This window comes from Peromyscus maniculatus, chromosome 18 (genome assembly GCF_049852395.1).
Source record: "Peromyscus maniculatus bairdii isolate BWxNUB_F1_BW_parent chromosome 18, HU_Pman_BW_mat_3.1, whole genome shotgun sequence".
In the NCBI taxonomy this organism is placed as follows: domain Eukaryota; kingdom Metazoa; phylum Chordata; class Mammalia; order Rodentia; family Cricetidae; genus Peromyscus; species Peromyscus maniculatus.
The window spans coordinates 17,930,329-17,947,338 of NC_134869.1; the positions used below are offsets into that span (position 1 = coordinate 17,930,329).

At 42.2% G+C, this 17,010-nt stretch overlaps 1 protein-coding gene and 1 non-coding gene across 4 annotated transcripts in view; both read right to left on the reverse strand.

The window, feature by feature from the left end:
• Positions 1-1,655: 1,655 nt before the first annotated feature.
• The window catches only part of Nedd1 (NEDD1 gamma-tubulin ring complex targeting factor), a 47,368-nt gene continuing 32,013 nt past the window's right edge, over positions 1,656-17,010 (reverse strand). For all 3 annotated transcript variants that reach the window (XM_042263225.2, XM_042263224.2, XM_076554626.1), the window contains exons 9-15: positions 16,766-16,894; positions 14,728-14,775; positions 13,448-13,650; positions 12,226-12,379; positions 11,359-11,515; positions 2,980-3,046; positions 1,656-2,549 (exon numbers count right to left, since the gene is read on the reverse strand). In XM_042263225.2, coding sequence (XP_042119159.2) covers positions 2,445-2,549; positions 2,980-3,046; positions 11,359-11,515; positions 12,226-12,379; positions 13,448-13,650; positions 14,728-14,775; positions 16,766-16,894 — 863 coding nt within the window. In that variant the 3' untranslated portion in view covers positions 1,656-2,444. The remainder of the gene's footprint in view (positions 2,550-2,979; positions 3,047-11,358; positions 11,516-12,225; positions 12,380-13,447; positions 13,651-14,727; positions 14,776-16,765; positions 16,895-17,010) is intronic.
• On the reverse strand, positions 10,600-10,742 carry LOC121823867 (small nucleolar RNA SNORA79). The gene has a single exon (XR_006065504.1). It is a non-coding gene; the product is annotated as a small nucleolar RNA SNORA79 (small nucleolar RNA).

Below are 17,010 nucleotides of genomic sequence, written 5' to 3' on the forward strand. Positions count from 1 at the left end.
GTTGCTTTGTGTAGTTACAACTTTCGTGGTATCCTTTCCTTCTTGAACATTGCCTGTAGCTCCCTGAACTCTTTCAGCCTTTCTAGATCTGAAGAAAAAGTTCCATTTTCATTTCTGAAAACCACTTTCACTGAGTATAAATCTAAACTGCAGACCCACCTTCAGAACTTTGAAGATATTCTGCCAAGACATCCTCTTCCCTCTTTTCTTCAGCTTCTATTTTCAAATTCCCTTGCTGGCTTTAAGAAATTTGCTGTCATTACCCTGAGAATTCAGTGTCTCTCAGAGACAACCATGTGGTGCCTCATGCTAACATATAGAAACGATTTTGTACATCTTGTCTTTTGTTTTCAAATTTCCAATGGAAGGCTAAGGTAATCCCTATTATTCCATTTCAGCCAGAGACAAAAAGTTCAAGTTCAGATCATCTGCTCTGAATGCAAAAAAATTATTGACTGTACTCGGTGTTTAAGTCATGACAAGTGCTTCACCTAGACACAAAAATTACTGAACTGTTTTATCAGACCCCTTTTCATACACAGTATATACACCTATAGAAAAAGGAAAATATTAATATATTAAAATATAGTGTATAGACAAAGTACTTATGCATTCTAACCTTGTTTGAGTGACATATAAGGAAACTTGTTACAAGTCATAATGCCGTCATATCTGCCAAGAAAAGACTACAGCATCTGAGTCACCTGGGAAAAGTCATTCCTGTTTCGTTTTTGGAAATAATTATTCATTGGTTTCTATTTATTAAATATATCCTTACACCTTCCATCACTTTAGAAAACCATAAAGTTGGCAAACTAAGCTGCATTTTAGTAAATATTTTGATCCCAGAAAGCAAAACTGGGCAACAGACCTATATACAAACAAAGTATACAGTTGAAATCTTTGGGCAAGAGGCAACAAGAATGTAAATGGATGAGTAGCTCCTCTCATCAAATTCTATCAAACAGTGGATCACAGTAGGCATGCAGATGAGCATGTCAAGCTGCTGCCAGTGTGTAAATTCCTTTCATGATGAACCTATATAAATAATACTATGGTAAGGCTGACAATAGAAAAATACTATTTGTAGCATACTATAATTAGAAAAAGTTAATGGTACAAAGCATTGTGGTGGTATTGTGTTCACCAAAATATTGTGTACTCTAATAAACTTATCTGGGGTCAGAGAACAGACAGCCACTAGATACAAAGGCTAGAAAACGGTGGCACTCACACCTTTAATCCTAGCATTCCAGAGATAGAAATCCCTCTGGATCTCTGTGAGTTCAAGGCCACATTGGAAATAGCCAAGCATGGTGACACGCCTTTAATCCCAGAAAGCCAGCCTTTAATCCCAGGGAGTGGTGGTAGAAAGCAGAAAGATATATAAGGCGTGAGGACCAAAAACTAGAGGCTTTGGCTGGTTAAGCATTTGGCTGGATAAGCATTCAGGCTTCTAGCAGCAGTTCAGCTGAGAGTCATTGGGATGAGGACACAGAAGCTTCCAGTCTGAGGAGACAAGACCAGCTGAGAAGTTGACCAGGTGAGATAGCTGTGGTTTGTTCTGTCTCTCTGATCTACCAGCATGGACCCCAATAACTCGCCTCCGGCTTGATTTTATTAATAAGAACTTTTAAGATTCCTGCTACAAAGCATAGAAAAAATAATTATGCTTTTTATTTGTGAGGAAAAAATGGCAACAATATTGTGATATTTAGTATCTTACAATAAATTTTCACTGATTATATGTTGAGCCATGGTGATTAAAACCTTATAGTATGATTTTGCACACTGTTAATTCATTAGACAATCAGATGTATAGCCCTTGAATTTTCCAAACTCTGAGAAGTTTTTCCTATGTAAAGTTAGGTAACCAGAGTACAGAGCCCTCAGAACACAGCGACAGAAATGCTAAAGGTACCATGTATCTGTACAACTCAAAGCTTCAACATGTACCATCCACACAAGCAATAAATACATCATACTTGATGTTATCATGCTAACAAAATAATGACTAGTCGATAGCATGAAAAAAATCCAATTGCCACTTTAAAGTTATTTCTTCATGAAACAGAAGGTATACCAATGTTTTCAAAGTTGGCTACCAAAAAAAAAAAAAATTGGAATACAATTTGTCCATCAAAAATATACATTTTAAAAAGTCACTTACAAAACATACACCTATCCTTCTGCGCACACTTTCTTCTCTTAGGAGAAGGGCACTTAGTGTATAGCTAAGACATTCAGAACATACAGATCCCGTTGACTTCCCTCTCAGGAAGACTGTATTCTGTGCAGCTGTAATATAAAAATATAAATATGTCTGACAGATGGAATAGTGCCTGCTGCAGCATCCACTGTCAAGGCCATGAAAACAATACTGAATCTGTCACTCCTAGGTGCCAGAAACTTCCCAACTCATAAAAACGAGGTCGGCCGGGTCCTCAGAAGTGGGTCCGGAGTCTTCTGTTCTCTTCTCGAAGCCTTTCGATTTCAGCCACCAAGCCTTCATTCACTGAGTATCTTTCCAGCAAAGAGTGGATTTCATTCTGGAAAAGGAGGGAATGGTTTATAAATTACTGGTTCTGCACGTTACTCAGCAAGCTGTGTGCTACATACACCGAGCTCTCACTTCTTTTATGCTCAATTAACTAGCTACATGGTAGTTTTTGGACTTCACCACAAAGGTTACTAGAGAAATGAAGTATCTGGAAGACTTGCAGTCACACATTTGTGAAACATTTTGCTTAGTCATCAAAAAACAAATCTGTGCAAAAAAAAAAAAAGCCTTAACTATCACAAATTCAAAAGTAGGTGAGCAGCTAAGATCTAATTCACTTAATAAAATGTCTGAAACTCCATTTACTTATCTTGGCAATTAGCTCTAACAACTAAGTAAAAATGTATTGGTTTTTCATGGATTTTTTTTCCTCAGATCCACACACTCTCCATTCTTAACACACGATTTGCTATACGTACCAGTTGTGTATGAAACTGTTTAATCATCTCCACTTGCAAATTCACAATATCCCTATGGCAAGCTTCCCTGGGAAGAATAGAAATCCCTGTTAGAACTGTAACAGTTTAACAACTCTGGGTCATTCACAAAGCATTTTCATTGTTTAAATGATGGTAATAATCACAGGTATGCTAGTGTACGGTGATGTTTACTGTGTGCTCGGCAGGACAGTGATTCTTTAACATGAAAATTTAGGAACTCATTAATTTTTCACAATGACAACCAGCATTTTGCCAGTGATGAAACAGAGACAGCAGTTCTAATTCATCTAAAGTCACACAAAGAGGTGAACAGTTGCTAGCCAGGCAGTCCTTCTTACATCTCCCTGAGCCACACCCCTTCTGACAGAAAGGGTCAGGGTGGATAGACAGACTCGCAAGCAAGTCAGAAAGCTCACGAGATTACCAAGGCTCTCTCACTGTCAATGTCTGAACCAATGAGCTTTGTTCAGCTCTAACTACTTCATGCCTATGAAGAAATCAGTAAGAATTAGTAACTACGATAAAATACAATACATCACAGCACACATTACCAAATCACAGAAGCCCCCATGTGTTCCCACCTGATGACACTGCTTAACTCTTACAATCTTCAGTCTTCTGAATGTTACTGAACAAGAAATGCTTTTCTTTAAAAGTAGATCTGCATCACATATAATCTGTGCTCATGTTTGCACTGTGCTTGCTTTTAACGTTACAGAAATGGAACATGTCCCAGGAAGCCTGCAGTGGCTTATGACATAGTTTAGAAACCCCATGCTTGCACATGCCATACCTCCTGTACTAGCAATCTACTTGGTGTGCCCTGTGCCCATCCTCCTGGCAACTGACACCCGAACTGCTTCCAAATTTCATTATTCCCATTTGCTATAGGCAACCACGTATGTACCTTCGACTTACACATTCCAGTGTCCAGGCCACATCAGGTATTGAATTTTCATTACCCCACGTTGTTTTAAGTGTGTGTGTATATCTATATCCCTCAACTAATACACTGCAGTGTCCACAGATGACACATTGGGTACAGACCTCTTTACTTCTATGTGCTCCACAAATGGCTCTTCATATGGATGGTTTTGTTTACCACCAATACAACAGAGTTCTGCTCCTGCTCACCTCATTAAAGCCAGGTATTAGCACACCTTCCACAGGATTTTGCCATGGAAGTAATAATGGTATCACATTAAATTTCCATTTTCACAGAGATCCGCCAGCCTCTGCCTCCCAAGTGCTGGGATTATAGGCGTGCGCCACCACTACCCAGCTAATCTTCCGTTTTCTGATTAGCTAAGCGGCTGAGTACTTTTCTGAGTTCATACACTGTTTCTCTTAGGGAATATACTGCTTGTGAATTTTTATTATTCATTATATAAAGGTTTGTGGGTTTTTTTTGTTGTTGTTGTTTTGTTTTCTTTATTGACATGCCTACGTAGCCCAGGCTGGCTTGGAATTTCTGATTCCCTTGCTCCCGAGGGCTAGGATCATTGGCATGCATCACCTCATCTGACTCACTGTAGACTTAAAAAATCTGGTCCTTTGCTGGCTATGAGATTAAGACAACATAAAGCCATTTGTATTTCATCATTTGAAAACTCTATGTTTAGCTCCATGCTCCACTTTTTAATTGAGTTATTGATTTTTTTTTTAGTTCTTTGTATAATTTAGATACTAACCATGTGTCAAACACATCACTGATAGAAGATTTCTGATTCTTTAGGCTGCTTTGTTACTCAAACGATGTCCTTTGCGGTACAAAAGCTTTTTAGTTTTCAGGCGTCCCCATCTGTCAATTGTTGGTTGTAATGCCTGTGCTACCAGGGTCCTGCTGAGAAAGTCCTTTCCTATGGCGATGAGTTCAAGCTTATTCCCCACCGTTCCCTGCTGTCCACTAGAGTGTCCGGCCTAATATCAAGGTCCCTGATCCACTTGAGTACAGCTCTGTGCTAGACAAAACAGTGATCTAGTTTCACTCTTCTCCATGCAGCTATCTAAACTGAACAGCGAGAAGATGCTGTCTTCTCTCCTATGTATCTGTGGCTCCTGTCACACACTCACATGAGTCAGCGTGTGAAAAGTCTGCGTCCTCAATTCTATGCTATGGGCTGTGTGTCTGTCTGTCCCTATGCCAGTATGTCGCTACATTCACTACTCTAATCCTGTAGTATAACAGTCAGGGGCGTGAGGACCCAGCAGTTCTTTTATCGCTCAGAATTGTTTGGGCTATCCTGGGTATTTTGTGTTTCAAAATGAAATTTACAATTAATTTTTAATTTCTGTTAAGAATCATATCTTAATTTTGATGGGATTGCCCTGAACCTATAAATAGTTCTGGTAGGACAGCCATTTTTTACAATACTAATCCTGCTAATTCATGAGCATCAGGTGTCTTCCTTATCCTCTGGAACTTTATTTTATTATTAAGTTTTTTTTATTAGACAAGTCTTTTACTTCCTTAGTTAGCTTTATCCCCACCCCACCCCAGCCCACCCCAGTCCAGCTCTAGGCTATTCGAATGGGATTGTTTCTCTGATTCCTTTCTGGGATGGAGGGCAGAGACAGGCACAAACCTACTGCCTGAGGAGCCTCTAGCACTTGAGAGCTGCTGGGAGACAGAGTCATCTTTCTTTACGAGGTGAGCTTAGGGCATTGATCACACTCCAGGGCAGGGCCCACTCCCAAGAGCAGTTGGGCAACACAAACTGAATCCAACAGGGTGTGCAGTAAAGAAGAAAACTCTCTTTGTAGAGCAGGCTGGCCTTGAACTCACAGAGATCTGCTGGCCTCTGCCTCCCAAGTGCTGGGATTGTGTGCCACCACCAAATTCTCAACAGTCTTAAAAAGCCAAGAAACACTTAAGGAGATGTTCAACAGCCGTAGCCATCAGGGAAATGCAAATCAAAACAACTCTGAGATTCTATCTTACACCTGTCAGAATGGCCAAGATCAAAACCACAAGCGACGGCTCCCGCTGGCGGGGATGTGGAGCACGGGCGAAGGACCCGCGTGGCTGGCGGAGTGCAGACTGGCGGAGTGCAGACTGGCGGAGTGCAGACTGGCGGAGTGCAGACTGGCGGAGTGCAGACTGGCGGAGTGCAGACTGGCGGAGTGCAGACTGGCGGAGTGCAGACTGGCGGAGTGCAGACTGGCGGAGTGCAGACGTGCACAGCCACTGGGGCAGGCGGAGCGGCAGGTGCTCAGAAAGCTGGAAGCCCATCGACTAAGACCCAGCTATCCCATTCCTGGGCACATACCCAAGGGACCTCAACCACACCACAAGGACACTTGCTCAGCTATGCTCACAGCAGTGTTATCCGTAACAGCCAGAACCTGGAAACAACCTAGATGCCCCTCGACCAAGAAACGGATAAACAAATCCGGTACATTCACACAATGGAGTATTACTCAGCTGTTCAAAACATGGACACCAAGAAATCTGAAGACAACTGGATGGAACTAGAAAAAAATCATCCTGAATGAGGTAACCCAGACCAAGAAAGACAAACATGGTATGTACTCACTTATAAGTGGCTATTAGCTGTAAAATAAAGGGTAACTATGCTACCTACAATCCAGAGACGAAGAGAGACTAGGTAACAAGGAGGTTCATGGGGGGAGTGGTGCCCAGGTCTCTCTGGGAAGGGGAGACAGAAGAGACTTCTTGAGAGGCCTGAGGGTAGATGGGGATGGGAACACAAGCCATGGGGGCGGCGGGGACAGAGGAAGAGAGTACTGAAAGAGACGAGGGGTGGGCACAGTTCAGGGTAAGGGAGAACCTGGTGCAAGAGGGTCTCCCAGCAGGGGGCCTGCATGGGTCTGACCCAGGCCCTCTGCATATATATGTGACAGTCGTGTAGCTTGGTCTTCCTGTGCGAGTCCTACCAGTGGGAGCAGGGGTTATCGCTGACTCTTTGGGGGCCCTGTTCCTCATGCTGGGTTGCCTTGCCCAGCCTTAATTTAAGGGGAGGTGCTGAGTCTTACTGCAACTTGACATGCCGTGTGTTTTGTTGATACCCATGGGAGGCCTGCCCTTTTCTGAAGAGAACTGGAGGAGGAGTGGATGGGGCGGGGGCAGAGGGGAGGCGGGGAGGCACTAAGAGGAGAAGAGGGAGGGGAAATGGTGAATGGGATGTAAAATAAATAAGTAAATAAATTAAAAAAAAAAACCCTCAAAGTTGTGGGGGTTAAGTAGGGTGGATATGGGAGGAAAATACACTGTATGAAATGCTCCAGAATTAATCAAAATATTTTAAGAAGACAACTTCTAGGGCTGGAGAGATAGATTGCTCAGTGGTTAAGAGCACTGGTTACTCTTCCAGAGGTCCTGAGTTCAATTCCCAGCACCCACATGGTGGCTCACAACCACCTGTAATGAGATCTGGTGCCCTCTTCTGGCCTGAAGGGACACATGCAGGCAGAATATTGTATACATAATAAATAAATAATAAACCTTCAAAAAAAAAGAAGACAACTTCTTCCTATAAAGACCATCATCTTTGGTTAGACACAGTCCCAAGCAACTTAATTTTCTGGTTACAACTATGACAGATTTAACTTTTTTTTCTCTTTTATTTTCAGTATGACAAAAGCTGTATTAAGAAACAGCAAGTGTTAGGGACGTAGCTCAGTGATACAGCATGTGCCTAAGGTTGTGCCTGTTCTCCAGTACAACAATGGAAAAGAATTTAGGGTTACATATTGAAATAAAGAAGCGTTGGGCCCTTGGTGCAGTGCCCAGGAATAGACAACAAGAGGCAACAAAAAAACGGATCTGACAATCATCAACACAGTCAAGGTCTCAAAACTTATTGTCTTGCACAAAAGGAAAATTCTAGATCAGACCCATACTTATCTCTACTTTTCCATCCTGCTGTGTATTTATTTCAGTATGGCAAACCAGGCTGGGATGTGACCGGGGACTGGCACTTGAGATACCCTTGTTAAGGCCATGTGACTACCAGAAAAGTCAAGGTTAGAGGCTAGAGATGCTACAGAGGAACCTGAAGAAAGGCGAGGCTGGGGTATGTGATGTCCCCAGGAGACACCTGTGAGCTCCTCGCTGGTGCCTGGACTGGACTGGATGGCAGCACAGCAAAGATAAAGTAGCAGCTAGAGAGCAGAGAGCATCTGGACATTCCTGAGGTGTTGGCAAAACAAGACCAAGATTAAAAGACGGAGTGAGTACTCCAGACTTCACCTATTGTCCCGCAAGGGCAAAGACTGAGCCATGGGAATAAAGGGAAACCAGGGTAAACTAACTTTAAGAAAACCTAAACCCAGCCGGGCGGAGGTGGTGCACACCTTTGATCCCAGCATTTGGGAGGCAGAGCCAGGTGGATCTCTGTGAGTTCGAGGCCAGCCTGGTCTACAGAGTGAGATTCAGGACAGGCTCCAAAACTACACAGAGAAACCCTGTCTCAAAAACAAACAAAACAAGAAAACAAACAAACAAAAAAAGAAAACCTCAACCCAGTATCTACAAAGTCAAAGAACCTGCCTGACAAATGAAAATCTCGAAAGATAATTTAAGATACTACCTCTCAATGCTAATACCAAGAACAAGCCTGGTGACCTATAAAACTGTAACTGTTAAAATTATCCAGAGTTGCAAATACAAAGAAATTTAAACTAGAATCAAAGACAAGTTCTTCCTGGAGGAAAAAAAAAAAAGAGGTTCAGGACTCTAGACTGAACATGTGCAGAAGAAACTCACCATGAGAAGGTGAAGAACTAGCTAAAATTTCTATAGATTTTAAGTCAACTGGAGACTGGCTGCCGAGTGTAGAATCCCAAGAACCTCTGCTGTCAAGTCTGCACTGACCACTCTCTCCCCTGGACCTTCACTAAATGCTTGTAGTAAAATAAGGGAGCAGCAAAGCCACAGAGCTGGAGGAGAGTCCCGAAGGCACAGAGCACGGGACATCGCACGGCGGGGAACTGAGCATCAGAAGCTGTATGGCCTTCACCGCCAGGAGCTACCGTGAGAGCTAAAGGAAATGGCCCAGTCCCTCACACTGCCCCCTGTGCCCACAGTGACAGGGCAGCTGTATATAACCTATTGAAGCACAGACGGAGCAACCACCTGAGGGACCCTAGGGCCCAGCAAGCCAGGGACAGGCTCAGTAGAGAAACAGGCCCTGGCAATGCAGAGGTGGCAGCCGCTACAAAGCAGAGAACGACTCGGATCCTCGTCGGGTGGAAGGGCAGGCTGAGCCCATCCCTCCAGAATCAGCAGACCCCAGTGTGAACTGACACTCCAGTGCCTATGTACTACACGGCAGTAAGTACTACCTCACCGAGGCTCCTGTTCTTAACACCCTCCTCCTAACTCCGCGTTTAGTCCTTCCCAAACACTACTTTCTGCTCTCCTTTCGGCCAGTTTCTCTCGCTGCAGACAGTCTTAGAATTTATAACCATGTCTTTTCTCATGCTGTTCCCACACACACTTCAGTGGGAAACAAAAATCTCTTCAGCAATACCTTTCTAAATTTGCCCAGGAAAATTGCTCCCTTTCTGTGTTTCCAACATCATTTTATTTGGGCTAGACTCAGCTGTTATCTAGACAGTTTTGCTATTAGGCCATAAATATTTATGCAGTGCTCAAAAACCCTTATATATTTTAAAACCATGCCCTGAAAATAGGAGGACCAGAGAGAAAGGACTAAGGCAGACCACTTATCACCTATACAACTGTCTAAGTAGAGAACCAACAAAAACAAGTCCTACTAAAAATACCAGGAACACGATCTTACTGAGCAAAACTGAATGGAAGGGAAAGAGGAACAGACTGAGGATGTGAAGTTGAGAGAGCAAAGGAAAACACGCCTAGAGGCAGGGGACAATCACAGAACAAAGGCTTTCAGAACAGACCCACAGTCACAACGAGCCGAGAGAGCAGGAGATGGACAGTTCTGCATTTGCTGCGTTCATATATCAACTTCAGGCCAGTTGTTGTTACATGGCAAAATTTCCCTGTCATACTGTCAACAATGCCCTATTTGCCAATCTGGAATGAATTAATTAAACACACACTCATCATATTGGGATGCAATATATTTATTCCAAAGAAACTATGGCCACTGTGGGAAGATTCCCACTTCTTAATATCTGACACATAAACTAAGCACACACATTATCAAAAAGGCAATTTTTCAAAAGGAAAATTTCTAATATTTAAAAATGTATTTTAAAATATTTTAAACATTAAAAAGAAATGTCAGCTGGGCGGTGGTGGCGCACGCCTTTAATCCCAGCACTCGGGAGGCAGAGCCAGGCGGATCGCTGGGAGTTCAAGGCCAGCCTGGGCTACCAAGTGAGCTCCAGGAAAGGCACAAAACTACGCAGAGAAACCCTGTCTCAAAAAACCAAAAAAAAAAAAAAAAGAAAGAAATGTGTACTAATTAAAAACTATACATCTCTGATTTTCTTCTCATAATCCAAGCAATTAAAGGACAGAAAGGAAAATATCTCTCTCTCTCACACACACACACACATACAAAATCTCAGTAACTAAAAATAACTTCCAAATTCTAAAATAACCAAGAAAAGGAGGCAGCAACATTCTAGAACACACAACTTAAAAAAGGCTGTTTGATCCCACAAATTTCAGAGAATATATAGATAATCCCAATATCTTAATATTCTCTGAGTGAAAAAAATCAATTGTAATTTATGATGACCTAAAACCCTAGAGCCATACCTAAAGGCAGTAGGAGGAACAGGCATCAAAACATAACTTCATAATGAAAATCCAAATGACGGGACGAACAGTTAAGTTACAGAGATTTCTTATTGACTTGTAACACTCCGATGTACTCTATCCGAAAACACTCAGACGTACATTTAAGAGGCATCTGTCAGGCCTGGGCGATGGCTCAGTGGCTGCAGACACTTGCTGTCAAGCCCGCAGACTTGGAGTTCCACAGAGCAGAAAGAGGACTGACCCTGCAAGCTGGCCTCTTGATTGCCACATGCGTACAGTGACATCTGTCCCCATCCCAGCCCCCCAAACAAGATAAAACATGCGTAGACGTCTACGTCTCACACATCACTTCCCACAGTGCATCTAACGGTGATCTGTAAGTATGGCACATAAGAACTACATCTGAGCATATAAAAACCTGCCCACATTCTGATGACGAAGACCCAATCTGCAAGGGCATCCTGCACACTGGACTTTTCCATCACGTTACCTTTTTCCATAGTGCAGCACAGAAAGTTACAACTTCCTGTTTTCTATGGTGTTCCTGTTTTCTATGGTGTTGTGACCATCAGAACCTAGACACCATCACCAATGGCTTTGGTTTCACACAAGCAAAAACAAATTCAGTGCCTCACTGCTACCTGAAGTCATCCAGAGTCTCCTGTATCATGTTCTGAATGAAGCGAATTTGAACCGAGGTCAGCGGTGCATTGGGCCGGCTGTTCCCGAGGGTATCGACTATTTTTTCTGACAGGGAACTGGCTACTCCAGCGATGACAGAGGGTGTTACCTTTGGAACTAAATGGAGAAAATAGTAATAGTTTAGTTGGACTACGAGACATCAAACATTTCTAAATAAGATTTGGTATAGGAAGACTTGGGGACCTGAAAAGAGCGATGTTCCGTGTCATTTAGAAAAACCCAGGGTCTGGAGTACAAACTGTAGAAACTTTCTATGTCATTATTTCTAATAGTCATTTATCTGTACATATAAACCACCAACTGTCTAATGTAATAACACATGACAGAGGGATTCATCTTGAAGAGTCCCTGAATCATTCCTCTTATAAAAGATGTATGTGACAAGCTGCACCACAAACCAGATAAGCCAGGACTGTTATAAACAAACAGGAGGACCACGGGAGTGAAGAGTGCCCCAGGCAAAGCCCTAGAGTTTAACAAATGCAGTGGACTTGCCTGCCTCTCTGGGAAGAGACTCTCTCAGGCAGTTCTTACAGATCAACTTAGCTCCCTTAAATGCAACCGGGTCTTAGGAGTCTACGGCATAAATTCCAAGGATAAAACTTGAATACAAATATTTTACAGAATTCAAGTAATTAACCATGCCTTTTCAAAGAGTCCACTTCATTCTATGTACAGTGAATTAAATCAAACCCTTCCACATTAGAGTGAGGAGGAAGCACAAAACAATGTCGCTGGATTTAACCACTCACTCATGCTGGGACCAACTGCACATTTTCAAACACAAGGACCTTCAATGTGCTTACTTGGAGTTGAGGATCCATTGACGGAGGGTTCATGTATCAACTGGGCTTCAATCTCTTTTTCTGGCTTTTCGTATTTTTCAAGATTTCTTGTTTGGTTAGATGATGGAGAGGTATTTAGAATTCCAGGTTCAGCACCAGAGATCAACTTTGTAAACTTTATATTGAAAACAAACAGTCACTTTAACATGTCGTTGCTTAGTTGATCCTATTCCCCACAAAATTTTTCTCCAGTTCTCACTTTTTCCCCCCAGTAGGTAGGGTCGGGAAAATGAGGAACAGAGAAAGACTGAGAAGCTAATCCTAGCAGCAAACCAAGTTAATAATTAATAAAGAGGTGACTATTTACAAAAAGCTCATTTACTAAGCACCTGTCGATTATACTCAGATGCCAACTCTGGGAAGAGGTGGGGAGGGAGAGGGGGAGGGGGCCATCTCTGGACGCCCCCACACTAACTAGACAGAAAGATCTGAAGATAAGACATTTTTATATTTCCGACTTCATTATCTTTCAAGTTCTAGTTTTAAATATAAACTAGAAAACACAGACATTTGCATACCTACAGTCTCGGCCTTCCTACGACCTTTGACCTCAAGGTGCTAACACTCAAGTTCTTAGCCACCTCAGATTTGCTTGAACACTAAGAACAACTTGACCACCAGCCTGCTCTAGGCTGCAGAGGAAATATATCTTAAAAGACTTGTTCCCCTTTTCTACATACCGCTTTTCTTTTATCTCAACTTATGAAATTAAGCTTTTCATTAAGTATGGGCACCACTCAAAGCGGACACAGTGAACTGAAAACATAAAGACACATCACCATTGCTTTAGCTTTACATCTTAGAAGTAAGAGTTAGCTGGAACTTTCTTTTCCTCAACGAGAATGAAGACCGTACACAGGTATAGGGTAACGACATACATTATTTTAACTTGATTTTCTCTTTTAAACCTCAAGTTGATTCTTTCCCTTGCCTTCATGAGAATAAAAATCATTTCTCCCCCAAAAAGGAGAGTTATGAGGTATTTTCTCACAGATGAGTAGTTATCTTCAACACAGACAAGGTCTGACAGGCTTCAAAGATGTTCTTCAGTTATTAAAAACTGACACCAAGATTTAAACTTTTCCTGCCCAGTAAATACATGGCATTAATAATGAAGACATCCACTGGCGGTCCCTGTTTTGAGTGACAGACACTGAATCGGATATTACGTTTCAGTGGATACCTGCTTCAAGGACTCCTTAGGCTCCTGCTTCCCCAGGTAAGTTTTCTTTGCCTCAGCCGTCAGCTCATGACTTTCATTTTCTTCTTTTACTGGGGATCCCGTAAAGACACTAAGAGGACTGGAGTGCAGGACCAGAGTGCCGGAAGTGACTGGATTCTTTCTCGGGGGGAACACGGAGTTCAGCTGTGATAGAAAGTCCAGGCCTGAAAAAGGGAAAAGAAATGCCATATGCACACAATGTTTCCCAACCTTCAACACTTGGTATAAGCACTTACTTAAGATGATGGCAAATAATTCAGCAGAAAATGGGATTTGGAGTCCGAGGACTGGCTTATTTCTTAGCTATTTCCCAGAGCTGATATGGATTTGGGAGTATATTCTTTCACAGCTTGAAACTCTATTTCCTATGTGGAAGTGTGGTGAGCCTTTAAAAGCACACGTGCCCAGGCACATCGATGTACTTTGGAAGCTTAAGCAGGAAGACTATCGTGTACAAGCCAGCCTGGACAACATGGCAAGAACGTCTTAAAAAGTTTCTTTTTGGGCTGGAGAGATGGCTCAGAGGTTAAGAGCACCGACTGCTCTTCCAGAGGTCCTGAGTTCAATTCCCAGCAACCACATGGTGGCTCACAACCATCTGTAATGAGATCTGGCGCCCTCCTATGTATACATAATAAAAAAAAAAAAAGTTTCTTTTCTTGTGACAATACTTTGAAAACTACAAAGCACAATCAATGTTTTAACAGCATTAGTTCTTGATAACTAAGTGTTTTAAGTTGCATGTGTCTGTGGCAGCCTATAAGGCGACCCTGATGACTCGTGCCTTCGACCTCCATGCTGTGCACATTCCTCAGTCTGCATGTGAGCTAGACAAAGGAAAGGAATGTGGGCAAAGTGGTGTGACGTCACTTCCAAGATCAGGGGACAGCATGGCCTCACTGTGGAAGCCCATTCTCTGCCTCGTCTGAAGAAAGCAGCTGCTCTGTTGGCAACTTGGCCGAGGGCATATACCCAAGGGGCAGGAAACGGTCTCTCCAGTCAGAAGCCACACAAACGAGCTTGGAAGCAGTGCAGCATGCAGCTCTGGCTGATTCCTCAACTGAAGCATCACGGAAGGAGTGACCGGAAGTCCAAAGCGGCTGGCCAAGCGATGCTCAGGTCACAGAACAGTGAGAGGCCAAGCGTTTGCTCTCTAAAGCTAAAGCAGTGGGGGAGCTGGGACACAGCAGCGGGACAGACTGCTTCCGATTTTCAAGAAAATGTGTCCTAAGGGTTCTTACCATCGCCTTTGCCTATAGATTCATCACCGCCCTTGTTGACTACACCATCTAGAATAAATTAACAAAATCAAAGTATTTATTTATTTGCAACATTTTTAGATAATAAACTTTAAAATTTTTTAAAATTGCAAAAAAAAAAAAAAAAAAGAATCTATAGCAACTTAGGCTTCCTATTGGCTCTCCCAGAGTCCAGAGGCTGACACCCTGGCGTATGACTGAAGTCAAACATCATCAGGAGAATAACACATGTTCCCTCTGATTTTTTTAGCTTCCTACCGCCGAACAGCAAATCTGAAGGTCCATCCTATGGTCATGGCAGGGGTCAGCAGAGCGTGAGCAATCCCTGAAGTAGGTACAAGTGCTCAACAACCCAGTTTTGCTTATTCTATCTGGTGCCTTCCTGACTGGGGCAAGCTTCTAATACAGTAAAACTACAATGTTTGCATATTTACACTAGAGAGTGATTATCTGGCAAAACTGTTTGGGTAATTAATATTTAAATAAGATTATTTTACAAGTATTACAATGTCATAAAAACATATGGTTTTACTGATATTAACGTCAATCGCAGACTATTGCACTATTGTAATAATTATTCATTTACCAATATATAACAAAAACTGTGAACTCGATGTTAACATATTAACAGAATGGGCAAAAGTCACTCACAAATTCATCAGAAATACACATGGTTAGCCAATAGCAAATGATTACCTGATCAGAAATCTTGCTATCTGTGTATGTACGTTTACCTAGAAGCTACACATCACATATTAACACTCTCCCCTCTTACTCTCTCCTCTCACTCCCCGCCACCACACACACATGCATGTGCATGTGCGTGCAGACTTTTTAAAGTAAGTTCTTGGATTCTTCCTAATATAAAAATTGTTTTTATTTAACAGATGAAGAAACCAAGGAACAAAGATTAAGCCTTTTCCTTGGAGAACTGCACCCTTGAGACCAACAAATTTCTAGTCAACAAAAGCAAGCATTGTATCTGACCATGTTTTCCTTACCACGAAGATGAAGCCTCAATAAATGGAGACACACACCTCACATTTTACATTTGAAAAACAGTGCAGCAACTAAAAGAATTCATGAACTTAGACACCTGCAAAAAAAGCTCTTCAGTCTAAAATAAAAAGTTGCTCTATTCCCCCCACCCCCACCCCCGCTCCCTTCCTCCTCTCTGTGTGTGTTTAAATCCTCTACTATGGACACTTAGATTTTTTTCCTGGTTTTTCAATATTATAAATAAAACAGTAAACACACAAACCTTACAGATGTCTCTGAATATTTTCTGAGGTAATTGGTAGAAATGGAATTAACAGAAAGTATGAATAATTGAACTATCCAATAACCCTCTAGCTATTTGCCTGGATCACTGACACCTGCTATTAGCACTGAACCCATCCCACGAAGGCGCGTGAGCCTCAGAAGAGCTGAGAAAGCACAGCCGGACAATGACATACACTGTGTCTAGGCATCAAGGCGGCAGAGGCTTCTTCTTAATGTGACATCTGCAGGGTGGGTGGTGGCAGAGATGATGCAATATACACATGAAACTATCGTATAGAAGTGCAAAAGAAGAGGCCCTCTATTCCCTAGCCATGAAAACACTGAATTAATATCAGATAAATACTAACAATCTTTATTTTTATATACCAAGCATTCAAGGTTTTAGGGAGGTTTATCTGAAGCAGATACAAACCAAAGATTGCTTATAACGGTAGAAACTCCTTTAAGAAATTCTGTTGGCACCTAAGTACAGAGATGGAACACTTGCCTAACATACAGAAGACCTAGGGTGGATCCCCAGGACAGGGGTGTGGGGAGGATCAACCTTTATGGAAATTAAAAGGCTATCTGAGGAGCCATGTCCAATGGCCAGCATTTGCTTTAGCATGTTAACTTCTCACATACAGGGTACAGGAAAGATCCCACTCAGGAACTGAGAAAGTGAACAAACCATTGCATGACTCAGACCCCCATCGAACAGCAGCAAGAGACTACGCCCACTGACCTGCACACTTACCATCTCTGACTGGTGAGAACATGTCACCTAAACTACTTTTCCCAGTATCATCAAAGCTGGAGAAATCTTGACTTTTTCCACCATCTGTTTCCTTAGATAAAATATCTGTATTTATGCTTCGAGGCAGGCCTTGGGAGAATCGGATACAAAAATCAGTGTTGTAACATACATCTAAATAGCTGTTACCACCAGAAGCTAGACTGTACAAATGAACGTTACCCATATTGTGGCAATCTTATAATTGA